Raw genomic sequence first — 26784 nt, forward strand, 5'->3', positions numbered from 1 at the left:
AGAAGGTTTTCGTCCAGGATATCCCTGTACTTGGCCGCATTCATCTTTCCTTCGATTGCAACCAGTCATCCTGTCCCTGCAGCTGAAAAACACCCCCACAGCATGATGCTGCCACCACCATGCTTCACTGTTGGGACTGTATTGGACAGGTGATGAGCAGTGCCTGGTTTTCTCCATACATACCGCTTAGAATTAAGGCCAAAAAGTTCTATCATGGGCTCATCAGACCAGAGAATCTTATTTCTCACCATCTTGTGGTTCTTCAGGTGTTTTTTTGTGTCTTGCACTGAGGAGAGGCTTCCGTCGGGCCACTCTGCCATAAAGCCCCGACTGGTGGAGGGCTGCAGTGATGGTTGACTTTCTACAACTTTCTCGCATCTCCCGACTGCATCTCTGGAGGTCAGCCACAGTGATCTTTGGGTTCTTCTTTACCTCTCTCACCAAGGCTCTTCTCCCCCGATAGCTCAGTTTGGCCGGACGGCCAGCTCTAAGAAGGGTTCTGGTCGTCCCAAACGTCATCCATTTAAGGATTATGGAGGCCACTGTGCTCTTAGGAACCTTAAGTGCAGCAGAAATGTTTTTGTAACCTTGGCCAGATCTGTGCCTTGCCACAATTCTGTCTCTGAGCTCTTCAGGCAGTTCCTTTGACCTCATGATTCTGACATGACATGATGACATGCACTGTGAGCTGTAAGGTCTTATATAGACAGGTGTGTGGCTTTCCTAATCAAGTCCAGTCAGTATAATCAAACACAGCTGGACTCAAATGAAGGTGTAGAACCATCTCAAGGATGATCTGAAGAACTGGACAGCACCTGAGTTAAATATATGAGTGTCACAGCAAAGGGTCTGAATACTTAGGACCATGTGATATTTCAGTTTCTTTTTTAATAAATCTTCAAAAATGTCAACAATTCTGTGTTTTTCTGTCAATATGGGGTGCTGTGTGTACATTAATGAGGAAAAAAAATTAACTTAAATTATTTTAGCAAATTTGCAATATAACAAAGAGTGAAAAATTTAAGGGGATCTGAATACTTTCCGTACCCACTGTACATATATATATATATATATATATATATATATATATATGTATGTATGTATGTATGTATGTATGTATATGTGTGTATATATGTATTGTATATGTATTTATTTATTTATTTTGTTGCTTTGTATTTGTAGCCCTAACACAACAAAAATGTTTGTGTAAACTATTGCATTTAGTTTAATTCGTAATTTAATAGTTTGCATTTAAGCATGTTTTTCTTGTACTATGTGCAAAATTGAAGGTTGTAAATCAAAAAATGTAAATATACACTTTACATTTCGTGCAGAAAAGGTTTAAAATATAAATGTTATAATGTAAGTGTAAAAACAATCAATATGTTCCAGCCCTAACTTTTTGTTTATTTATTTGTATATGTATGTGTGTATGTATGTGTATATGTATATATATGTGTGCGTGTGTGTGTGTATGTATATATATATATGTGTATATATATATGTATATATGTGTGTGTTTGTGTTTATGTATGTATGTATGTATGTATGTGTATGTAAACGATTATATACAAAATGTAAATGTTACAATATAATTGTAAAAACAATTAGTTAATTTTCATATTAAGTTACACAAACATTTTCAGTTTGCATAAACTATTGCATTCAATTTAATATGTAAATATATAGTTTATGCATACAGATTTTTACATAAGTCATACATCTGTTTATCACAAACTTTCATCCTCTTTGGTGTTTAATATAACTCAATTTTTAGAATTTGTTTTTTAAATTATCAACCCGAGATGGTTATTTTTTTTCCCCTTAGTGATTACCTTGGTGTTTGGCAGTGTTTCAGCCTATTGTGAATTGAAGTCACATGAATGTTCCCCCCAGTGCAGCTACTAAGCAAAATGTTATGATGCTAAAATATCCACATTGTATTTATGTTTGCCTGTGTGTTTCCTGTACAAATTCTTCTAGGAATAATAGATTACTTATCTATTACATGTGCAGTTGGATCATTTTATTATTTTTATTCAGGATTCTAGATTCTGATCTGCCCAGTTATGCATTTTCAGCACACAAGGGCTGGACTCACACACTTTGAGTCATCAAAGTTTCCGCTGTGAAATGTTGTTCTTATTTTAGCACCACACAGTAGACGCACACTCTCGCTGGCAATCTGAGGTTTAATATCGTGTGACCACACACCTCTGACGAAATGACACGCTCGTGGTTCGACATTGTTTTCACACACATTTCAGTTTGAGAAACGGCGTGCATTACTTTGAACTAGGGGAAATTGCTTTCAGCTTTGTGGTGGGCACAGTGGTGTGTTAAGATGGCACGACTGATTGAATTCAAGCCGATAAACCCAGCACCATTTTCCATTGGAATAATCTGCGACCACGCATTTCCTTTCTCAGATCGTGCAGTCTCATTTCGCAATGTCAGAATTTCCAGATCTAGGCTGTCCAGTTCACTTTCAATTCATTGTGTGCATCGATTGCACTTTGATGTGGAGTTCTCATGTTCTACATAAAGATTGGAGTTTTAAAGAGTCTTGCTTATCTCTTTTCTGACCTGATTATGAAAAGAAATGTCTGTGTTTGTAAGGTGAAATGTGGTGGTAGACGAATCACAGTTTAGTTTAAAATTCCGTAGATGTAAGCAGGAATAGCCTGAACAAAATTTAGTATGCAAATAATTGGAAGAAATTAAGGTCCAATTAAAATTCATTATACAAATTTGACTATGATATCATTGCTAGATTTTGTTTACTTTTGTTAAGTGTACACTGTAACGTTTACATTTTAAATGGTTTTGGTTTTAATTTATATATATGCTTTGTTATTGTTTCACACAGCCATTCACATAAACATTGCGCAAATTGTCACTTTAAAATTACTTCATAAGTTTAGAGTTTATGCGAAAAAATGTTTCAACTTAATCACCTAGTAAGTGAAGTCCTGTAGTTTAGTTAATCATTTAAAAAAACCTTAGTTTGCCCAAAATGTCTTATTCAAATGAGTGTGCAAGTTAATAGTTTAGTTTAAGAATGTTTAAATGAATCAATAGTGATATTTATTGACAGTTTGCATTATTAGTTTTTATTTATTTGCAATACCTAGTTATTGGAGCCCTGTAGTTTAGTTTATCATTCGTATAAACATGTTTGCGCAAACTGTCGCTTTAAAATTAATTTGTACGTTTTGTAGTTTATTAATATAGTTTATTATAGAATTATTCAGTTTATCAGTAGTGTCACTTATTTTAATTTTCTTATTTATTTTATTTAATTACTGGAGTCCTGTAACACGTTTGCACACTATCGCCATCAATGTAATATGTAAGTTTATAGTTTGTGTAAGATCGTTACATTTAATTATAGTAAAATTTGTTGGAGATTTTTCTGTTACTTTTTCTGTATTTGATCACCTATTTAATACAGTCCTGTAGTTTAGTTAATAATTTATAAAACATGTTTGCGTAAACTACCACATTCAATTTAATGTGTAAATTTATAGTAACAAATAAGATTGTTACAATTAATCCACAGTAACATTTATTGGCAGTTTGCATTATTTTTTTATTTGCAATATCTAGTTATTGAAATCATGTGGCTTAGTTAATGAATGAATGAATGAATGAATGATGCATTTATATAGCGCTTTATTGTGTATTGCTGTACACCCAAAGCGCTTTACAATCATGTGGGGGGTCTCTCCTCAACCACCACCAGTGTGCAGCATCCACTTGGATGATGTGACGGCAGCCACAGCACAACGGCGCCAGTGCGCTCACCACACACCAGCTACAGGTGGAGAGGAGAGAGAGTGATAGAGCCAATCAAGTGTATAGGGATTATTAGGAGGCCATGATAGACAAGGGCCAGTAGAGGGAATTTGGCCAGGACACCGGGGTTACACCCCTACTCTTTACGAGAAGTGCCATGGGATTTTTAATGACCACAGAGAGTCAGGACCTCGGTTTAACGTCTCATCCGAAAGACGGTGCTTTTTGACAGTATAGTGTCCCCGTCACTATACCGGGGCGTTAGGACCCACACAGACCGCAGGGTGAGCACCCCCTTGCTGGCCTCACTAACACCTCTTCCAACAGCAACCTAGTTTTCACCAGAGGTCTCCCATCCAGGTACTGACCAGGCTCAGCCCTGCTTAGCTTCAGTGGGCAACCGGTCTTGGGCTGCAGGGTGATATGGCTAATTAATATATTAATTAATCATTAAAAAAAAAGTTTACGCAAACTATCCTATTCAATTTAATGTGTAAATTTGTAGTTTATGCATACATTTTTTACAATTAAGCAAAAGTAACATTTATTGGCAGTTTTCATTGTATTTTTTTTCTGTTTACCTAGTTAATAATTCATAAAACCATTCTTTCGTATTATGTTTTATGAGGCTCATTGTTTACAAAAAAAGTTGAAGATATAAATGCTACAGTATAAGACCCAGCTACTAATTGATTAATTACAAACTATTTTCATTATTAGTTTTCATAAATTTTATCAATTACTTTTATCTGCAAAAACAAAGTGTGAGTATTCGGTAAGTCTAAATTTGTATGTAAAGCGGATCAGGCAAACTGTACGTTAATCTTTATTAATTTTAACTGGTTAATGTGAACAATTTTACGCTATTCAGCATATTCAACCGTCACAACCCACAGTTAAACAACACAAAAGACGAATCGGATATCGCTCCCTTCAGCCTGACAGTCCAAACAATCCTAGTCTTCGTTCTAACTGCAAATTTTTTTTTAGCATCGTTTGTTTTTATTATGTAAATGTCCTGGAGGCCGGGGGTGCTGAGCGCTGTCTGTAGACTGCAGAGCAGAGGGGCTTTCATGCTTGAAATCTGAGCATTCATAATGAGACCCTGTGTGTGTGTGTGTGTGTGTGTGTCCGCAGACATGGCTTCTCTCTAAGCAACAGTGCCGGGTCTTAATACTCTTCGCCTGCTATGCAAATACGCCGAGTTTTGATGAATTGTTGGAAATCTTCGCTAAACACCCAGCAGATATACAGCGCTGCTCATGCCTCCTGCTACTTACTTACAGAACATAAATCATCGTTGTTGCCTAGGCTACACTGTTTCATGAAAAGTCTGAAAATGGGGGAATCAGATCATCTTACACATGATCCTTGGATGGTTTACAGTTCAGTTTATCCCTGCTTACAGACAAGGTTCCCATGGTTATGGAAAAAAGACTGGGATCAGGGAATTTTAAAATGTTAAAATTATCTATATATATTTATTTACGTGTGTGTGTGTGTGTGTGTGTGTGTGGTTTAATAATGTAAATCATTTTTAGGCTTGGAAAATTGTGAATCAAAGTTATCTAGTTACACTTGTCTCTAAAATATTCAATCTGCTAGAAATTGCTGTTTGTAAGGGCAAAAATTCTAGTCTAGAAATCATGCACAACTGGAAAAGTTATGAAAATTTAATAAGTGAAAAGATGTGTGAGAGGTTAGAGTTTTTCATATCTATCATTTTGCTGTAAAAAAAAAATATATAAAAAATTCAATAAATAAAATTAAGGAAATAAAATAAATTATAAAAAAATTATTATAATAATCAGAAGAATTTATCTTATTTATTAGCCAGTATTGGATATTTAATTTTGGATGTTTGTTTCTTCATATATAGTGCTAAAAATTGTAAAAAGAAAACAAAAGTGTGAATATACAGTATGCATTTTATGCACAAAAAGCCTATAATATAAATGTTACAGTGTTAAGCCCCATTCATACCAAGAACTGTTTATTCTAAGCGCGCACCCGTCTGCCGCTTTAAATTCTTGAGCTCGTTAGAGCAGGATGGATTCTGATTGGCTGTCAATTTTTGTATCATTCATCAGTTTCTGAAAGTGATTCCAACCATATCGTTTCTCTGTGCCTTTATTGTTATAGCTGTGGTGTGGACTCTGCTATTCTTTAATACTGAGAACGATTTTTAGAATTATATCTTGTTGTATCTTATTATGCTTAGCTATTTCATTGCATAGTTTTTGCTGCACTAGGATTTTTTTAGTTTATAGTTTAAGAATATTATGATTAATTAATTGCCAGCTTTTCATCATCATTTTTGTTTTATCACAGTTATTAAATTTAATGGGTAGTACCAGATATAACTCTTTAAGAGCATTTTCTTATAGTAGAGATCTCAGCTTATTAATTTTAACTATTCAACTTTCATGTAAATGTTCATTTTCATGTCATTTTAAGTTTTTAGTATTTTTTTTTTTTTTCAATTTGTTTAGGTTGAGAATATGTAAATGATACATATGCAAATACATTCTAAATTTTTTATACTTTACAAATTTTTCCTTTTCACATTTATTTGTAAACTGGATTTTTAATAGGCTATTCTTTCTTGCATCTAAATTTAAAGACAGATTGGACAGGTTTCAATGGTGCATCCTTGAAAGTTTGTATAAAGTATAAAAACTGCATAAATATTTATCGAAGTTCAACAGTCTGTTTCTATAGTAAATGATCTTAATTTAAGGAGATGTGTTATTTGTTTCTCTAAAAATGCAATAGATGGCGCTAAACACTTACACAAATACTTCTTCATACGAATCATACATAGACTCTTACAGGAGTGTTTTCCAGACTTTAATTATTTATTAACATTAATGTTTTTTATGTATTTATTTGATGTATCTTGCAGTTACCGCTCTTCTAAGCCACACCGCCCACAAATGCAATACGTGGTGTATTCATGAATTCATTTTTGCATGAATGTTTTTCCAGGTCTCCTGATGTGACGACAGATGAGCAACCGCCGGCTCTGCCCCCAAAACAGTCCAGAAGAGAGCCTCTGACCCACAACGGCAGATCCCAGTCTCAGCACGAGCTGGATGAGCACCTCAGCGACTTATACAACGTACCTGCGGCGTCAGGAAAGAGCATGGTGAGGAAAACACTTTCTTATAAATGTAAACGCTACATGTTTGTTCATCTCTCGTTCATTGTTTGATTCATTTCTGGGTTTTTTTCACAGAATGGAGCCGTTCCTCATGATAATCTTGTTCTGATTAAAATGAGGCCGGATGAAAACGGACGATTTGGATTTAACGTTAAGGTGCATTTTTGGTTATTCAACTACAGTTGCACTTTTTGGAAGATGAAATCGAATATCGAAAATCATAAAAAATCATCATCTTCATGTGGCAGATGACATAAAATGCTAGTGGCTGCTATTTAACACTAACTTTTAATGATATTTTAAAATTATTTGTAATTTTACAAATAAAATTTGTTAAATTACAAATTTGTAATTATAATAATCAAAATATACTTGTGTGTGTGTGTGTAATACAATATATGTGTGTATATGTTTGTGTGTGTGTATGTGTATATATATATGTATATGTAAATGTATGTGTGTGTATATTATATGTAATATATATGATTCTGTTTCACATAATATATAATGATTTAAATTGTGCAAATATAAATAACAATATTTCATGTTTATATGAAATTATATATTTTAAAATGAGAGAAACCTTGCTGTATATTTTTTAAATAAAAAAATTAATTATAATAATAAAAAATAATACTTTCAGTTTGAGATTCTTTATTTTATTAAATTGTAATTAAAATGTACATAATGTATATTTATTAAATAAAAATAGTAAAATAGAATAGAAATAGAATAGTAAAAAATATAATACTTTCCATTTTAAGCCTTTCTTTTATTAAATTATAATTAAAATGTATATAATTATTATTTGTTATTTAATTAATTAATTTTATATATATAAATTTTTTGATAGTGTTAATTTTTTAATTATGTAATGTTTACAATACTAAGAACCTTAATAATTATTTTTGTAAACATACATTTATTTTTATTTTACATATATATTTTATTTTATTTTTTTTTCTACTAAAATGCATTTATTGATTTTTAAGTATGTATTAATTTAATAAATCTCTTCTTCATCCACAGGGTGGCGCTGATCAGAGGATGCCCATCATAGTGTCCCGTGTGGCTCCAGGAACTCCGGTAAGTTCATGCATTTCTCAGAGATCAGATGATGTGTGTTTTTATGTCAGGTGACATGAATCTCATTCAAGTCACGAGGCGCTTCGGTAAACATCAGCTCAGCCCGATGATTGATTCTTGCTTTCATTGCCTCAGACAGGAATATTGAAGTCTGAAAGATTTGAAATTCAGTTTGTTGTTTAAACAGACCGAATTAAATGTTGATTTTTGACTTCTCGTCGTGATTTATATGGACCTCACCTATCATCTGTGACCTTTGACCTCTGTCAGGCTGATGTGTGTATGCCGCGCCTCAACGAAGGCGACCAGGTGGTGCTGATTAACGGTCGTGATATCTCGGAGTACACTCACGATGATGTGGTTATGCTAATTAAGGCCAGCTGTGAGGACCAATCAGGAGAGCTCATCCTGCTCGTCAGGCCCAATGGTACGATCCGTCCAGACAGGGATCTAAATATGAATTTTAGTATTTAAAATAAACTCACTTTCTTTATTTCCTTTCCGTTAGCCATCTATGACGTGGACGAGGAGCAGGAGAAGTTGGATCTGGAGCCAGATTTCCAGTATATTCCGGAGACGTCCGGTCTGGAGCTGAGCCACTCAGAGGCCGATAGTTTGAGATCCTCCATACAGCTGCTGAGAGATGGGCTGTCCAGCGGTACCGTGGCTGCACAGTTTGATGTAAGTTAGACAACATATACTGAAACATATACTGTGTGTGTGTGTGTGTGTGTGTGTGTGTATACATATATACATACACACACACACACACACGTTGGTTTTTATGGTTTATGGGGACTCTCCATAGGCATAATGGTTTTTATACTGAACAAACTGTGTGTGCTATTGCCCTACACCAACCCTACACCTAAACTTAGCCCTCACAGGAGACTTTGTGCATTTTTAGATTTTCAAAAAAACACCATTTAGTGTGTTTTTTAAGCCTTTTGAATTACGGGGACATAGGCAGTGTTCTCATAAACCACCTTCATATTGTAATACCTCTGTCATACCCATGTCATTATACAAATTTGTGTCCTCATAAACCACATAAACATGCGCACACACACACATTGGTGACCCTGCACCACAAATCCAGTCTTAAGTGTCAATTTTTCGAAATTGAGACTTGTACATCATCACTTGTTCTCCAAAAAGAAAATTGTTTGCTAAAGATCATGTGGACAAGCCAGAGGACTATTGGAGAAAGGTTTAATGGATGGATGAAACCAAAATAGAATTGGTTAAAATAATTATTGGTTCAAATGAGATGCTATTATGTTAGTAGAAAAGAACACACTGCATTCCAGCTTAAGAATCTTATCCCATCTATGAAACGTGGTGGTAATATCATGGCATGGGCCTGTTTTGCTGCATCTTGGCCAGGACAGCCTGCCATCATTGAAGGAACAATAAATTCTGAATTATACCAGCAAATTCTAAAGGAAAACGTCAGGACATCTGTTTAAGCACAGAGTCTCAAGAGAATGTGGGTCATGCAGCAAGACAACAACCCCAAGCACACAAGCCATTCTACCAAAGAATGGTTAAAGAAGAACAAAGTTAATGTTTTGGAATGGCTGAGTCAAAGTCCAGACCTTAATCCAATTCAAATGTTGTGGAAGGACCTAAGTAAGCAAACCCACAAACATCACTTAGTTTAAGTGGTTCTGCACTAAGGAATGGGCTAAAACTCCTACATGTTATTGTGCAGGACTGATCAGCATTTACATGAAACTTTACCTTCAGTTTCTGCAGCAAAAGGGGGTCACACCAGATACTGAAAGCAAAGATTTGCAATGCACAGATATGTAACAGTGGATAATTTTTCTCAATAAATAAATGACAAAGAAAATATTTTTCTCTCACTTGTTTGATTCGGTTCTCTTAGTCTACTTTCATGACTTATTTCAGGAGATGTTTTGGGTCATATTTATGCAGAAATATAGAAAATTGTAAAGGGTTCGCAAACTTTCAAGCAGCACTGTACATCTAGAAATCTTACATTGCACTGCGTTGTCGCCTGCATTACATTTTAGTTGCATAATTTCCTGTTTGCTGTTTTAATGTCATGAACTTGTAGTAGCTTAATTTAAGCTACTACTTAATTTTGCATAATGAAAAATATAGCTGCAAGCAGCAATTACGGGGCCAAGCACTCCAGCGGCAAAATGAGGAGCTAAGCATAGCATGGAGCATCACACCAAATGCAACAATGAGTACTAAAAGCAATTTCAGGATGATTTCAATTGAAATGGCTGAAAAATCATAAATACAACCTCTAGTAATATGATTAAAATGGCTGATCACTTTTCACTAACAGGTGGTGCTGCATTCAAATAATTTGGTGTTTTCTGTGTGAGGTGACAATGGCACACACAAAGTTTGTTGTCATTATGTTAAAGCTTAGCAGAAATATAGCCTCAGAGTCATGCACCATGCCTAAAATTTGTAGTGGTGCTGTACGAAAACGGTTCTGTCTATTGACACGAAATCCATAACTTTTTGTCAGCACGGTCTGAAGATGATCTGAGTCAATTTTGGTGACAAACGGTTGAGGAGGAGTTAGAAAAAAAGTAGGTTTTCAACATAAATCGAAATGGCAGACAGGAAGTTTGGCTGACTATGGCAACATTGGTGTCACTGTTCTCAGCATGACCCAAGGAATCTATTATTTTCAGTCTCATTACAATAGGCAAAATACACAGAAAGCTGTTAGCATTTACTTTTGACCATAAGGTGGAACTGTCTCACAACTTTTTGAGTACTTTCAGGACATGGTCTTGATGGTACGTACAATATTTCGTAATGGTACACCAATGCATTCGAAAAATATAACATTTTATATCATAATACTCTATTGTAGTCAATGGCTATTTCATGTTTTGTTCAATTATAGCGCCACCAAGAGGCAAAATATTTTGGATGTATAGACATTTTTACATATGAGAAGAGAAAAAATCACTGATTGCTGACTTTGTTTGCATTTTTGTGCCACTAACTATCATAATTTTGGCAATTGGGCATTAGTGGTGAGCCGGCACGCTATGTTTCCGAATTTCCTACGGTGATTTTGTGTCGATCGGAGCAACGATTTCTAAGATATTGTCAAAAAAAAATTAAGCGCTAAAATGTAACGCTGCACAAACTATAAGGCAAAATCTGGCATGTTTGGTATTGCTGGACTCGGCAAGGATTCAGGAGTCTATATCAAGTTTCGTAACGATACATCAATGTGTTCGTAAAATAATAGAATTTTACTACAAAATTCAAAATATCAGACGCCCAAAATGGCTGACATGGGAGAAATTGGGCATGGTTGGACTCGGCATGCTGCACTGAATCTAAAGAGAGCAGTTTTGTGATTTTTCGACCAAACCATTCACAAGTTATAAGTAAAAATATGCATTTTTCATATCTCCTGACCACTAGGTGGCACAGCACGGAAACACTTCAGGTAGCCTCAGGTGATGCTTGTTATAACACACACCAAGTTTGGTCTCAATACGCCAAACCGTATAGCCATATTTATTCGAGAATGGTTGGACGAATCAACTTGAATTCCATAGCATTGTCAGAATTGCCAGCATTGTCTGTAGATGATCTGAGCCAATTTCGGTGAAAATCGGATGAACCGTCTATGGAGAGTTTGAAAAAGTAGGTTTTACGAACAATTAAAAATAGCGAAAAAACGAAACCTTACGATTTTGGTGTCCATTCGACTCTCCTTGAGCCAAGGATTCAGAGGAAAATGCCATAGACTCAATGGCAGAAGAAACGAATAAGAAGAAGAAAAATAAGAAATCTAGCAGATACAATAGGTGCCATCGCACCTTCGGTGCTTGGCCCCCAATAATTATGAAATTGAAACATGCTAATATTGTACAGTAACACACAGTAAACCAGATCATGTAAAAGTCATGTTATTTTTGTTTAAAGCTTAGGTAGAAATTGTATTTTGTTTGCTAAAACATTTGCTTTTTTTACAGCAACTGTACAGGAAGCGTCCTGGGATGTCCATGTCATGTGCCAGATTGCCGCAAAACGTTTCCAAAAACCGCTATCGGGACATTTCTCCATGTGAGTACACACAGCTTGTGTTTGTGTTGGACTCAGAAATATTTCATGATTAGCTGAATGTTCATACCGGTTTATTTTGTGACAGATGACACCACTCGAGTTGTGTTGAAGGGGACTGACGATTATATCAATGCAAATTTCATTAATGTGAGCATTCATCATTGATTGTGGTTATTTAAAAGTGATTTTGTCAATGTTTTGTTCTTAGAAAATTGTCATCTGTATATATTTGTGTGTTTTCAGATGGAAATCCCAGGTAAAGGTGAAGTAAAGCGGTATATCGCCTGTCAAGGACCTCTTCCTGGGACCTGCTCTGACTTCTGGCAAATGGTGTGGGAACAGAGCGCCACCCTAGTGGTCATGCTCACGACACAAGTTGAACGTGGCAGGGTATGAAGATATTTCTTAAAAATTTTATTAAATAGAAATGATTCACAGACAAATGTGGGAAAAATTTTCTTTAATAAAGTAAAGTAAAAGAGTCATTACTTTAATAAAATTAAGAAATTCTGTAAACTACAGATTGTAAAAAAAAAAAAAAAAAAATGTTTATAAATATCATATTTTTATACATTTCAAGTGCTCAAAATCAGCAATTCAACACACGTTTTACAAAATAAAAGAACAGCACTTTTAGAGCGTAAGTATTGGGACAGTTGAACATAAGGCAGATATAAAAGATTAAAAGCTATTATTTAGTTGCAGATCTCTTGCACACAATCACAGCAGTGAGTCTGTGACCCATAGACATCACCAGACTCTTGGTCTCATCCTTTGAAATACTTCTCCCAGCCTTTAATGCAGCCAATTCCAATTGTTGCTTGTTTTGGGGAGTTTCTGCCTTTACTCTCCTCTCCAGCTGGTGAAATTCATGTTCAGTCAGATTTAAATCTGGAGATTGACTTGGGCAATCTAAGACTTTCCATTTCTTTGCCCTTATAAATTCCTTGACTGAACTGGTGTTTTGGGTCATTGTCCTGATGCAATATGAAGCACTTCCCAATGAATCTGGTGACATTTTCTTGAATATTGGTAGGCAAGATTGTTTTGTACCCTTCCAAATTCATTCTGCGACTGTCATCATACATTAAGTCATCAGTAAAGTTGAGAGGGCCTGTTCCAGAGGCAGCCATGCATGCCCATGCCATGACACCACCTCCACCATGCTTTACAGATGAGGCTGTATGCTTGGGATCATTGCAGTTCCCTTTTTTTCTCCACATTTTTGCTTTCCCATCACTTAGATAAAGGTTCATCTTTGTCTCATCGGTCCATAAACACAGTTCCAAAACTCTTCTGGCTCACCTTTGTGCTTTTTTGCAAACTTTAATCTTGCCTTTCTATTTCTATTCACTCTAGGTGGGGGAGTGAATAACCAACACTCTCTCCACCCTCAATACCACGACTCAGGTGAGACCCTTGAGCAAGGCACCGAACCCCCAACTGCTCCCCGGGCGCCACAACATTGGCTGCCCACTGGTCCAGGTGTATGTTCACTACTGCGTGTACACTTGGATGGGTTAAATGCAGAGCACAAATTCCAAGTATGGGTCACCATACTTGGCCACACACCACTTCCCTTTCCCCCTATTTTTGGTGCTAGTTAGAGGTTTGCATCTTGCTGTGTAGCATCTGTAATTCTGTGTCAAAGTCTCCTGAGGACAGCAGATTGTCAGAGCATCACCCCAGCTTTCTGGAAGTTGTTGAAGATTTTACAGACACGTCTTTTAGGGTTCATTTTCACAGCTTTTATGATTTGTTTGTCATCAACTACTGTTGTTTTCTCAGGCGATCAGGTAGTTGTTGGTTGCTGGTGGTTTCCAAACTCTTGATTTCTCCATGCCCTTTATGTTTTGCTAGAGCTCTAATTGACTTCCTCATTTCTTTTAGCATCCAAATTGCTTGCTTTTCTCTCAAAGTCAGCTCCCTCATCTTCATCCTGGTTTGTGTGTGTCATCATCGAATGCAGGATTCAGAATACAGAAGTAATGGATATAACTGATACGACACATTCCCTGCTTTTAATATCTGAAGAATTAATGCAACAGGACACAGCTGATCACTTAGAAAGATCTGTGAGACATCTGTTCCAATACTTATGCTCACATCAGATAGAGCGATGAAACTCTAAAAGTGTTGTTCTTTTTATTTGGTAAAACATCTACAGTCAGGTCCATAAATATTGGGACATCGACACAATTCTAACATTTGTGGCTCTATACACCACCACAATGGATTTCAAATGAAACGAACAAGATGTGCTTTAACTGCAGACTGTCAGCTTTGATTTGAGGGTATTTACATCCAAATCAGGTGAACGGTGTAGGAATTACAACAGTTTCCATATGTGCCTCCCACTTGCTAAGGGACCAAAAGTAATGGGACAATTGGCTTCTCAGCTGTTCCATGGCCAGGTGTGTGTTATTCCCTCATTATCCCAATTACAATGAGCAGATAAAAGGTCCAGAGTTCATTTCAACTGTGCTATTTGCATTTGGAATCTGTTGCTGTCAACTGTCAAGATGAGATCCAAAGAGCTGTCACTATCAGTGAAGCAAGCCATCATTAGGCTGAAAAAACAAAACAAACCCATCAGAGAGATAGCAAAAACATTAGGCGTGGCCAAAACAACTGTTTGGAACATTCTTAAAAAGAAGGAACGCACCGGTGAGCTCAGCAACACCAAAAGACCCGGAAGACCACGGAAAACAACTGTGGTGGATGACCGAAGAATTCTTTCCCTGGTGAAGAAAACACCCTTCACAACAGTTGGCCAGATCAAGAACACTCTCCAGGAGGTAGGTGTATGTGTGTCAAAGTCAACAATCAAGAGAAGACTTCACCAGAGTGAATACAGAGGGTTCACCACAAGATGTAAACCATTGGTGAGCCTCAAAAACAGGAAGGCCAGATTAGAGTTTGCCAAACGACATCTAAAAAAGCCTTCACAGTTCTGGAACAACATCCTATGGACAGATGAGACCAAGATCAACTTGTACCAGAGTGATGGGAAGAGAAGAGTATGGAGAAGGAAAGGAACTGCTCATGATCCTAAGGATACCACCTCATCAGTGAAGCATGGTGGTGGTAGCGTCATGGCGTGGGCATGTATGGCTGCCAGTGGAACTGGTTCTCTTGTATTTATTGATGATGTGACTGCTGACAAAAGCAGCAGGATGAATTCTGAAGTGTTTCGGGCAATATTATCTGCTCATATTCAGCCAAATGCTTCAGAACTCACTGGACGGCGCTTCACAGTGCAGATGGACAATGACCCAAAGCATACTGCAAAAGCAACCAAAGAGTTTTTGAAGGGAAAGAAGTGGACTGTTATGCAATGGCCAAGTCAATCACCTGACCTGAATCCGATTGAGCATGCATTTCACTTGCTGAAGACAAAACTGAAGGGAAAATGCCCCAAGAACAAGCAGGAACTGAAGACGGTTGCAGTAGAGGCCTGGCAGAGCATCACCAGGGATGAAACCCAGCGTCTGGTGATGTTTATGCGTTCCAGACTTCAGGCTGTAATTGACTGCAAAGGATTTGCAACCAAGTATTAAAAAGTGAAAGTTTCATTTATGATTATTATTCTGTCCCATTACTTTTGGTCCCTTAACAAGTGGGAGGCACATATGCAAACTGTTGTAATTCCTACACCGTTCACCTGATTTGGATGTAAATACCCTCAAATCAAAGCTGACAGTCTGCAGTTAAAGCACATCTTGTTTGTTTCATTTGAAATCCATTGTGGTGGTGTATAGAGCCACAAATGTTAGAATTGTGTCCATGTCCCAATATTTATGGACCTGACTGTATGTGTTGTAACGGCTAATGATAAAATGTGACATTCTGTAGTTTTGTCTCATATTCATCTTTTAATCATATTTGCAAATGTCTTGACTCCACAGCCAACAGAGCAATTTTGTCTTCACTGTTCCAATACTTTTGGAGGGCTGTGTGTGTGTATTTGTACCCTATATACATGCATGCATACAATTAATATAATAATTGTGTGTGTATATATATATATATATATATATCAAATTAATAGAAATAAGCAATAATAGAATAAAATACAAAATTCTGTAAGAACTTTTTCAAGTTTTAACAATCCTTTGTTTTCATATGCTACACTTTTTTTAATGTCAATTTAATACATTTAGTAAATTGCAAAATGTCATGAATGAATTTAATAAGTTACAAATAAATGACTTCCCTGGTCATACGTATGTGTCAGATTCATTGCTTTGTTATTCTTGTTTATTTTAAATACCTTTAATAATCTGATCTAATTATATTATTTGTTTCTATAATCAAAGTGTAAAAATTTATAAAGAGCTTTTCCTTTCAGATAATATAACCATGACCTTAAGGGTGGGGCCTAAATATTAAACAAAGAATTTTTGGCTTAGTGTGTTCCAAAGTCAACCAATCCAATCAAATCCTGACAGATAAATCAAGTCCACCCCTATATAACTTGTCTTTTAATATTTACACACATACACATATGTGTATATATATATATATATATATATATATGTGTGTGTGTGTGTGTGTGTGTGTGTGAATATTAAAAGCAAAAGTAAAGCAAAAAGTTACAACATTTTCATTTTATTTAACTTCCACAATGGCATTTTCATTTAATCTAACTTCCACAAAGGGATGTTTTAAAATGAAATGAAAATGCCATTTTGTAACTTTTTGCTTTGCTTTTGTCCTTCACATGGTTGTGTTCTGAATTCTATCAGTGTTACTGCCAAAATATGAGATATCTTGACATTTTCTGTTTTAGGTAAAATGTCATCAATACTGGCCAAACGTTTCGGCAAGTGGCACCTATGGAGGCTTTCAGGTTACATGTGTGTCAGAGGAAGGGAATTCAGCATACCTGCTCAGAGATTTGACGCTTACACACTTGGAGGTGACGTATCTCTTTGAATGTTTCTTATTTTAAGTGTAAATAGATTTCTGTGCTAATATCGGTTTGGATGTTTGTTCAGAGTAAAGAAGAAAGGCAGATTTGTCAGATGCAGTACATGGCATGGCCCGATCACGGCGTTCCAGACGATTCGTCAGACTTCTTAAACTTTGTCAGTCAAGTACGCAGCAAAAGAGCGGACACACCAGAACCTGTAGTGGTTCATTGCAGGTCAGGCCTAAAAAATGTCCCGACAGTATCCACAATCAACATCTCATAAGCTAAAAAAAACCCACCATAATGATGAAAATGTTTATTAACTCCACCCCTTTTTCTTCCAGTGCTGGGATTGGTCGCACCGGGGTGCTTATCACCATGGAGACAGCGATGTGTTTGATAGAAAATGGTCAGTCGGTTTATCCTTTAGACATCGTCAGAACCATGAGAGACCAGCGTGCCATGATGATCCAGACTCCTGTGAGTAGTCTAGTCCACATTGCAGCTCCTTCTAGCCAAGAACCGCCCACTTAGACAGGAAAAGACTGTTTGATTGACAAATAATGTTACGTTTAGTATGTAGATGCAAATTTATCGTAAAAGCATTTTCTGGAAAACAATTTATAGCAATGGATTAATACAGACAGACTCTCAAAAAATTGCGTCAAACCAGTTAATTTAATTGCTTTGAATTGACCCGCTACCGTTATGTCATGTTCAGTTGCACATTTATGGCAAATGCTTTTTTCCCAAAGCAATTTGTAGTTATATCATGAGCTACAGGAACAATTTAGTTGAATTACTTTTAAGTAACTCAAAGTTTATAAATATCTAAGATTCCATGTTACAAACTTTTCAGACTAATCGAATGCTTAATTATTTCCTTTTGTATTAATATTTTTTCCAACAAAACGTTTTGAGTTCTTCTATGAACTATAGGAACAATTTAGTTAACTTGCTATTAAGTAACTCAAAAATCTATTAAGTATCTCAAAATATCTAAGATTCGATGCTACAAGCTTTGCAAATTTTGGTTTATCCAACGACTAGTTCTTTCGTGTTGGAAAACAGACTTTTAAAGATTGCATAAAAGCAAATCTTATTGCATTTGTGCGTAAATACAGTTTAGTTTATTCATCATATTCGTTTATAACATCTGAGTCACTTGATATTCATTTTGTTTGTTTTCAGAGCCAGTACCGTTTTGTCTGCGAAGCGATTCTGAAAGTTTACGATAAGGAGATCGTAAAGCCGTGCGAGACTGAGCCTCCGGTCGAAAAGGAAGAATGAACACCATCCTTCAATGTTTATGATGTTTTCCTGTGATTTTACATCTACTGCCAGTGAGATCTGCACTCAGCTCGCTGTCGCCCCCTGCTGAAAGGCAGCGGACAAGACTGCCTGCAAGCTAGATTACAGACGAAAAAGCACTATTGCACTTTACAGCGACAAACAATGACTTAAGGGGATTTTTTTTGTTAAAAAAAAGTCAAACTAAGTATCAGGTTACTGATGAGTAGGTACTGTTAATAATGTTAATTATTTGGGTTAGAGAAAGAAATCTGCTTTTGCTTTTGTGCCAAAAGCTGAAATGAGCCACAGTCCATGTCAGAATTAACTCTTGCAACTAACGACAGCACGTTTTTATGTTTATTTATTTGTTTTGGGGGAGTTTTAACAGTGAACTTGAAAGCAACAGGTGCTCGGCCCATTCTCTTCCCTTTTCTCGACTGTGACTGTAACTGTTTTAACGTTTATGTTTGGAACATAAGTTAAAATCGTTAAACTTTTTTTTTAATTGTCGAACAAAAACAAAGCTTTTAACGATACATTATTCGTTTTTACCCTGGCGCTTTAAAGATAGTCTTTCGTAAAGTACTTAGACTTTCAGAAAGTACTTTCGTTACTTGATAAAGTCTCCATGGTAACATTACAGTTCTCTCTAAATTTAGCTAAATTAACAGGCTACCAGCTGCGTTGAAAATGAGCCATGGTAAAGATGTTTCTTGCTGCCAAATTTCACAGCTGTTTGCCTCTAAAACCGATTGGTGTGTCGCTTTGGCTAATCGCTATTTATTGCAAGGCTACGTGTAGTACGTAACGGCTGGCGTTTGTATCGTTAAATATGCACCAGGCAGCTGTTCTTTCAGATCCATGTTTGCCGGATCTTTGAAGCATTTTATTTAGAAAATAAAGCTGTGAATTTCACATTAGCTTCGTTGGCGGAAACTGGATACTCGATTGATAAGTATGGACGCAAATTAAATGTTTAATGTACGATTTAGTCTAGCGTTCTCTCATATTCACAATTACCAATTTTCTTCCATGTTTACGATCAAATTTTCAAAACTTCTACTGTAAGAAACAAATTACCTTCAGATTTTAGTTGTTCATGTTATATGAATACTTTTGTTTTTTGTTGAGAAAAAGTATCTGCTCCACTCTCTCTGAAGATACCGGTTTAAATTCTGCTTATGCTTATCCATATCAACTTATCTCTAACTACTTACCTGTTAGCAATTACCTGCAATATACTCAAAATGTGGTCATAGTTCATTTAGTTCTTGCTATGAAGATGATGGCATTTACAGAACTCATTGGCCGCTTTAATGTTTCATTCACCGCAAGTGCAAAATTTAATGATCAATAAATTTAAGGCGTTTTAAGTTATCATTTTCTGCACTTTGAAGAGAAAAGATACGTAAGAATTATGGAGCAAAATGTTTTTAATATGGCACTCCGGACCATTGTAATTGTTTGCAAATATTTTTATGAACATTTCCCCCATACAATTTTTCTGCGGTGCCATTGCGCAAACGATTTGGCATTAAGGACCAATCTCGCCCACCGTTTTGAATGTGAGCCGATTTTGCTTCAGTGTACATCGTTATAGCGCAGCAGCTAGAAATTTACTACCAATGTTGCGTCGGAAGTGGTGGTATTTTTGTATTTAACAAAACATGAATGAAAAAAGGACAGCACTTTGCAACTGACTGTGGTAGTCAGCTGTGCTACTGTAGAATTTATACTGTAATTGTGTGATGGGGAAAAATATGCCGTTTAATTATTTATGTTGAACATTTTGTCAAATACGGACACCTGTGGGGGTGGGGGGGGGCTCTTAACTACATAGTGTCATATGTGAAATACTTGTAAATATTATATATTAAAAGTGTTCTGAAAAGATAATGGTGGTTATTTTTGTTTTAGTATGTTTTTAAAATGTCAGAAAAGTATAGAGGAAATTGTATGTCTTGTTTGTATATCTCCCAGTTGTGTTTGTATGTCTGTAAGAGAGCGAGTATGTCTTTTGTACAGACTTTTTTTTTCTTACTGGCGTACCTTTTGAAATTGTGTTTAAAAAGGCTGACTCGTCTTTTGGCGCTTGTGACACACGTCAAATCAAATATAATGCAGCTCAAACTTCTATTTTCAGTGTTGTTTTTGATAAATATCAACCTGCTACTCATACAGGAATGAAAGAACAAACTCTTTTAATTTCGCAGCTTGTCTTTTTATTTTTCTTGGCATTTCACATGAGATGTTGAACAGGGATAATTTAATCAGCTGTACTGAGGCTGAAAATTCATTCCGGCTTTATGGATCTCATTGCTGTTGCTTTACTTCTTCAAGACCTCAACGCCAACATCCTCTGTTCGAGAAACGACCTTTCCATCAACCACCTCTTCGATTACTGTGCGGACACGCTTGGTCACCACAGATTCGGCTGCAGAGGAAAAATAAAGAAAATTGTAAGTTAAAAGCTACACAAATGCATCTAATTATCAACATTTTAATTGTATTTAAATGTTAATTGATTCATTGTTTAGTATATAATTTCATATGTATGATAAAACTTTTTTGTTCTCCTAAAAAAATAACACTTTAAAAACACTTACGCTTGGGAGGAGGAGGAGCTACAAACTCTACAACTTTTATTGTCTGTCTCCTGTAACAAAAAATTGAACAATTAAATATCTTACAACTTTTGCAATATTTTTTTTTCTTTTTTATAAAGAAAAATTGATGTTAAGTTGTTTATTTGTAAAAACTTACTGAATGTCCTCTCCATCCAGAAGTCTCCTGTACTCAGCGATCTCCAACTCTAGTCTGGTCTTGATGTCCAGGAGCAGTTTGTATTCGCTGCCCTGTCTTTCGATGTTCATGCGCATCTGAGAAAGCTCCGCCTCCAGACCATTAATGACAGCCTGCAATTGGGTGAGCTGGGTGCTGTACCGTGACTCTGTCTCTCCCAGTGTGCCTTCCAGTGCTGCTTTCTGTCAAATCACAAAGCATAGAAGAACAATGAGGGTGCGTAATAAATTGCGTAAGTGGCTTCCTCTAGAGGCAGCTATTGCAAAATGTATTTTTTCGACATTATTGATCAAAGCTAGTAGAAACTTGAGCATAGAATAATAATTAGGGGTGTGGCTATGCATGTTGGATAAAATAAATTTCCCTCTAGTGGTTGTGGAAATGTTTTTAACATTAAATTAAAGCTAGTATGAATTGTAAAGAGAGAGAAAGACTTTTACCAAGCTGAGCTGTGACTGTAGTTCAATCTCCAGACTCTGAAGTGTCCTCCTGAGCTCGTTGATTTCACTGCGGGACATTGTGAGGTCTTCTTGTCTGGTGGTTACCTGCTTGTTCAGTTCGTCAAACTGCGGGGACAGAGATTTGAGGTCAATGTCTGGATGATTGTGTATGTTTTAGCCATCGAGAAAAAGAACAAACACTTACTTTGCCCTTGTACCAGGACTCCATTTCTCTGCGGTTCTTATCGATGACGCCCTCATACTGGCTTCGGATCTCCTCCATGATGCAGGCCATGTCTTGCTGAGGTGCGGCGTCAACCTCTACGTTTACGCTGCTGGAGGACATTTGAGCGCGAAGAGCTGCGAGTTCCTACAGAACAATCAGATAGCTGTTAGCTTATGCACCTTTTTGTACATTGCACAATTAAAAAAAAAAAATGGTTTGTTCTGAAAAGTGGCAATTGCTATTGTAGGAGATGGACGTGCTTGATCTTTGACTAGTGAAATTTTGCAAAATAGTTGCAAATTGCTCCCTCTAGATGCAGCTAGCAGGAATTATCTTTTAACATTCATTATAAAAACTAGTAGGAATTTGAGTAGAGAGGAATAATTAGGGGTCTCCCTGTGGAGTTTCAATCAAATAAAGCTCACCCTAGTGGTAGAGGAAATTATTAAATTTTTACATGAACCTTCACACAAATTCCCAATTGCACGGATTCCTATTGGAGTGGTAAATGTGACCGCACCTTAATGCTTTGAACTCCAATTCTCCAGGTAACATTTAATTACAGGACTAGTGTTTCTAATAGTGCCTAATTTTTTAATTCACACTTGATTGGAGAAGATTATTGGTTTGGTGGATTATTTGGTAATGATCTGGCTTCACTGCACCAGGTTTGCCCTGCCTGGAGGGCCATAAAACATTTTTGATCTCACCTCTGCATGGTTCTTCTTAAGGTAGACAAGCTCTTCCTTCAGTCCCTCAATCTGCATCTCAAGGTCTGAGCGAGTCATGGTGAGATTGTCCAGAACCTTTCTCAGACCAGCGATATCGGCCTCCACGGACTGACGCAGGGCAAATTCATTCTCGTACCTGAAGCCGCCAAAAATAACAATGGTTAGGTTGGGAATTTAGAAAAACTTGAGTGTTAAAATGTGGAGTGTGACATTAACAAGCTCATATAAGGTGGGGAAACCCTTGCTGGGAATGAAAGATTGGTTAAATGGTCTAGACTGGTCTAAGCTGTTTTTTTACTTAATTACTAGAATGATGTGTGATATTAAAGTCATGAAATATCATAAAGTCATGAAAAGAGGTTTTAAATGAGGGAATAAGAAGGTAAACGTTTTTGTTGTACTAACTTGACTCTGAAGTCCTCGGCTGCCAGTTTGGCATTATCAATCTGAAGGATGATTCTGGCATTGTCCAGGCTGGCGACAGCGATCTGAAGACAAACGGATAAAGAATTGAGACTCTCTTACAGCTTATGAAAGAAAACCAAACATTCTGCAATGCAATGGCACAAACCTCCTAGACCTTTACATTTTATATATATATATATATATGTGTATATGTATATGTGTATATGTTTGTTTTCGTGTTCTAAAACATGTCTATATAGATCATTACTTTTTATTTATTAGCTTTTAGCTGTAGTTACCTTATCACTTAAACTTGCTTTGTCAGCTAGTTGCCAAAATAACATTTCTAGTCTTTCTAGCCTTCTTTAAATAAATATAACAACCCTGGTGACATTATTATCCAAAATAAACATACAGACTACACCGATTGATTATCTTTTATTTTTATGTTTTAGTTTTATAATTTACTGTTTTACGTCAATAAAATATAATGATTATAGTACTATGGCCATAAGTAGTGTAGCTTCATTTTCATTTAAATGTTTTCCGTTTACAGATTTTTTTTACTCACTTTTTTGCGCAGTTCTTCAATGGTGATGTAATAGTGGCTGTAGTCTTTGGAAACAGGGGCTCTGTTCTCGTACCACTCCCGGATCTGGCGCTCCAGTTGCGCGTTGGCTTTCTCCAGGGAGCGCACCTTCTCCAGGTAGCTCGCCAGACGGTCGTTGAGGTTCTGCATGGTGGTCTTCTCGTTAAAAGACACACCGAAGCCATTGTCACCGCCGCCGAGAGCGCTGGCCAGGTCGAAACCGCTATTGCTACTCTGTGCGTAAGAGACGCGCACGCTGGAGCCCCCTGCACCTGCGTAGACACTTGGCGCACGACCGACGGCGATGCGCTTGGAGTATCCACCGCTGAGCGAGAGCGAGGTGAAGGGACGAGAGCTGGAGCTGGACAAGCTCTTGCGTGAAAAAGACTGAGTAACCTGCGTCATGGTTTCCGTTCCTGTTGCCTTTGCGCTTTGTTGGACACCTCTGACAGCTGCTTAATGGTTTTGGAGAGCCAAGGGTCTTTTTATACAGTTTGACCTAGGGGTGTGGTTGTTTAAGGTAATGATTATCGGAAAAGCATCAAACAGGTGTGTCCAGGGTGCGTCTGTAAAATGTCCCAGGACGAAGCCCTGAGGCACGCCTAACTTGATCGACACGATTTTATGAATAAACGTTCATTCTAGGTTAATTCCCCAGAACTTAGGTTTTGATGGGTCAGGATAGACATAACAAAAGAGCACCACTTTATAACGTTTGCTAATGATACCAGCCATTTTACATTACATAGAGCGAAATAGGTCAGTAGTTAATGCAGTCAAATGCATTACTTTATATAACTCATATAAGTACTGCGGTGTGACATGCCACAATTCATCTCAAAGTATTAAAATATTACTAATTATTCTAGCATTTTAATGCATGCCGCCTTTATAACCACACATCAAGACTAAATATTTGTAGTTCATTTAAAATGTAAATGAGAACTTTTTTTAATTTAAGATTTTGAAAACTGAAACTGACATTTTTACCAATTACTCTAGCATGTGCATGCTGTTTTTGTATAATATATAAAATATAATGCAATATATAAAGTATGACAATTTATTGAATTAAAAATATATAAAAAAGTGGTTAATTTAGGTGTTATTTATTCTAAAATAAACGATTTTAAATATGTATAATTGTTATTATTTATTAAAACAGACTTAAAATAAGCAATCTTTTAAAAAAAATTATGAATTTGCTTTGTCAAGCTTTATTAAAATGCAGTAGTGATATTTTAAATGAAAGTTGTTATGAAGGGTTTCCCTTCCACCTGTACAGTGACGTGACTGTATCTGATAAGGTTATTGCCCTGTTCGGTATGTGCAGAATGAGTGCTAAAAGCCACTGATTCACTATCACTGTCAGTCCACACCCTTGATGATTAGCCTAGATGTGAACGTATATGAGGAATAAGCCTGATTTTACTGAATACAATAAAACAAGCTATTTAGTATTATAGTATGATGTTGATGCGACACCATATTGCACCATAAAATGATGCTCTTTTAATCCAGCTCCAAATGAAAGTTTTGAAGGAAAATGTGACTCAGGTAATGATTCAGGTAGGGGGGGGGGGGGGTGCCGTAATGTGAGCGTTTACTTTTTCCCAGACATTAAGCGTCATTATCAACCTATTCTAGTGAATTACATTTTAACCAGCTCAAAGGCATCACAATCTAATGTAATTTTCGAGTCAGTGAATCTGTGATTTATATGTCCCAGACACACCGTACAAAGATGAGATACAATTACACACAAGATCGTCTTCCTTATGATCCATAATTATTTTGTCTTTCACCTTTCCCGTTGTCATTCCTCTCTCACTTTCGTACCTGTCCTAGCTTAATGTTCTCAGCTCTTTTCTCATACCCTGATGAGGGAGTGTCTCGTTCTCCGCGTTATCTTTCCACTCCCGCCCGCATAGCTCGCCTCATCCAGACCGAGTCCAGAGCTCATCTCTGAGGCGGATGACATGGCGGTCTCTGGCGTGCAGGTTTTGGCCCGTGCCTTCACGCTCTCCCCTCTCACACACTTTCCGTCACCGCTTTCGTGCATCACCACCCCCTTCAGAGTCATGAGTTTAAAACTTTTTGGTTCGGACTAGGAGAGAGTGGGGGGGGATTTTAAGACTTTTACGTGCCGTCCACAATTAAAATTTATTAAAGTTGTGCCATGCCAAGGGTTGAATTGGATATAGGCTACCCTTAGGAAAATGTAATGTAGCTAATTTACGTTGTATGAGGGAAAAATGTTTCCCACTGACACATCTTACTTCAATCTCATACAATACATCATCGTTCATGTATAAAGGTGTTTGTTTTTGTCTTTAGTGTTGGTCCTCAGACTAAAGAATGACCTTTGAATGAAATCCTTGCAGTATTCAGGCGTAAAGGCGATACTGGGCTGTGGTTTCGTGTAGGTAAGATAATACAGTAGGGGCAAATAGGTACCAAAACAACAAAATGTTGCGTCAGAAGTCAGACTGAGTTGCTTTTTCAGTGCAAGTGTAAACACTGAATCAGTTTACTATAAATATTTTTAAGTGTAGATCACGCTGTATAAAGCACTCCTCAGCATTCGTTAAAGGATTTACCTGTGATTTTCTCTCGCACGCTGCTACCTGTCGGCTGACGTCCAAACTATTAACCCTAAATGTGGTAACGTTTTAACTGTTGGACGCATCGCTTCTGTTTACACAGCAAAGGTCACGTGGCTTAAAGGTCAACATAACACCTCAGTAAGCCAAAAACCAACGGTTCATTCCGCCACACGAACCAGTTGGATGAGTCTACAGTAAGTGTCATTTGAGTTATGCAACCATCCTTGTTTTGGTTTTAATCATCAGACACTCCTCAACTTAATTATTTTCTGAGACTCGCAGTCTCTCTTCTCACCCGAGGCGACTGCCAGCCAGTGTCAAAGCAAATTAAAGACTTCTTTTGTGAAGGGTTTCACTTCAAAACATAATTTAAACCCTTTACATGTACGGGTTTTATTGATACCACTGTTCTGGGCTCTCAGGTGACATTGCATTGTGGTTGAAGTTTGCAGTTGTCTTTGCTGAAAAGAGACAGTTTTCTTTGTCATTTTTAATTTTAATTAATTTAAATGCTGATGTAATAGTGTTAATTGTCATAAAGGTTTATGTATGATTTATGCAAATCTTTAATTACCAAGGTAATTATGGTGAGATCATCATTCACTATGACAAATAGTCAAATTAATCTTAATAAGTTTGCTTTTAATCTT

At 36.8% G+C, this 26784-nt stretch overlaps 2 protein-coding genes across 3 annotated transcripts in view; one reads left to right on the plus strand and one right to left on the minus strand.

Moving 5' to 3' along the window:
• Nucleotides 1-20539, plus strand: part of LOC306874521 (tyrosine-protein phosphatase non-receptor type 4-like) — a 42502-nt gene extending 21963 nt beyond the window's left edge. The window contains exons 16-27 of one of the 2 annotated variants that reach the window (XM_079424638.1): nucleotides 6787-6946; nucleotides 7037-7117; nucleotides 7991-8047; nucleotides 8318-8474; nucleotides 8556-8728; nucleotides 12037-12127; nucleotides 12213-12274; nucleotides 12371-12517; nucleotides 16920-17048; nucleotides 17128-17276; nucleotides 17387-17522; nucleotides 18234-20539. In XM_079424638.1, the coding sequence (XP_079280764.1) occupies nucleotides 6787-6946; nucleotides 7037-7117; nucleotides 7991-8047; nucleotides 8318-8474; nucleotides 8556-8728; nucleotides 12037-12127; nucleotides 12213-12274; nucleotides 12371-12517; nucleotides 16920-17048; nucleotides 17128-17276; nucleotides 17387-17522; nucleotides 18234-18332 (1441 nt within the window). In that variant the 3' untranslated portion in view covers nucleotides 18333-20539. The remainder of the gene's footprint in view (nucleotides 1-6786; nucleotides 6947-7036; nucleotides 7118-7990; nucleotides 8048-8317; nucleotides 8475-8555; nucleotides 8729-12036; nucleotides 12128-12212; nucleotides 12275-12370; nucleotides 12518-16919; nucleotides 17049-17127; nucleotides 17277-17386; nucleotides 17523-18233) is intronic. The other variant, XM_079424637.1, reaches the window with a different exon arrangement.
• On the minus strand, nucleotides 20539-24158 carry LOC306874523 (keratin, type I cytoskeletal 19-like). Its single transcript, XM_079424640.1, has 8 exons — nucleotides 23511-24158; nucleotides 22940-23022; nucleotides 22514-22670; nucleotides 21783-21947; nucleotides 21578-21703; nucleotides 21099-21319; nucleotides 20942-20991; nucleotides 20539-20769 (listed from the first exon to the last, which is right to left on the minus strand). The coding sequence occupies exons 1-8, from the start codon at nucleotides 23931-23933 to the stop codon at nucleotides 20663-20665; spliced, it is 1332 nt and encodes a 443-aa protein (XP_079280766.1). The 5' UTR covers nucleotides 23934-24158; the 3' UTR covers nucleotides 20539-20662.
• Nucleotides 24159-26784: the final 2626 nt, after the last annotated feature.

This window comes from Barbus barbus, assembly GCF_936440315.1.
Source record: "Barbus barbus genome assembly, chromosome: 9".
Taxonomy (NCBI): Eukaryota; Metazoa; Chordata; class Actinopteri; order Cypriniformes; family Cyprinidae; genus Barbus; species Barbus barbus.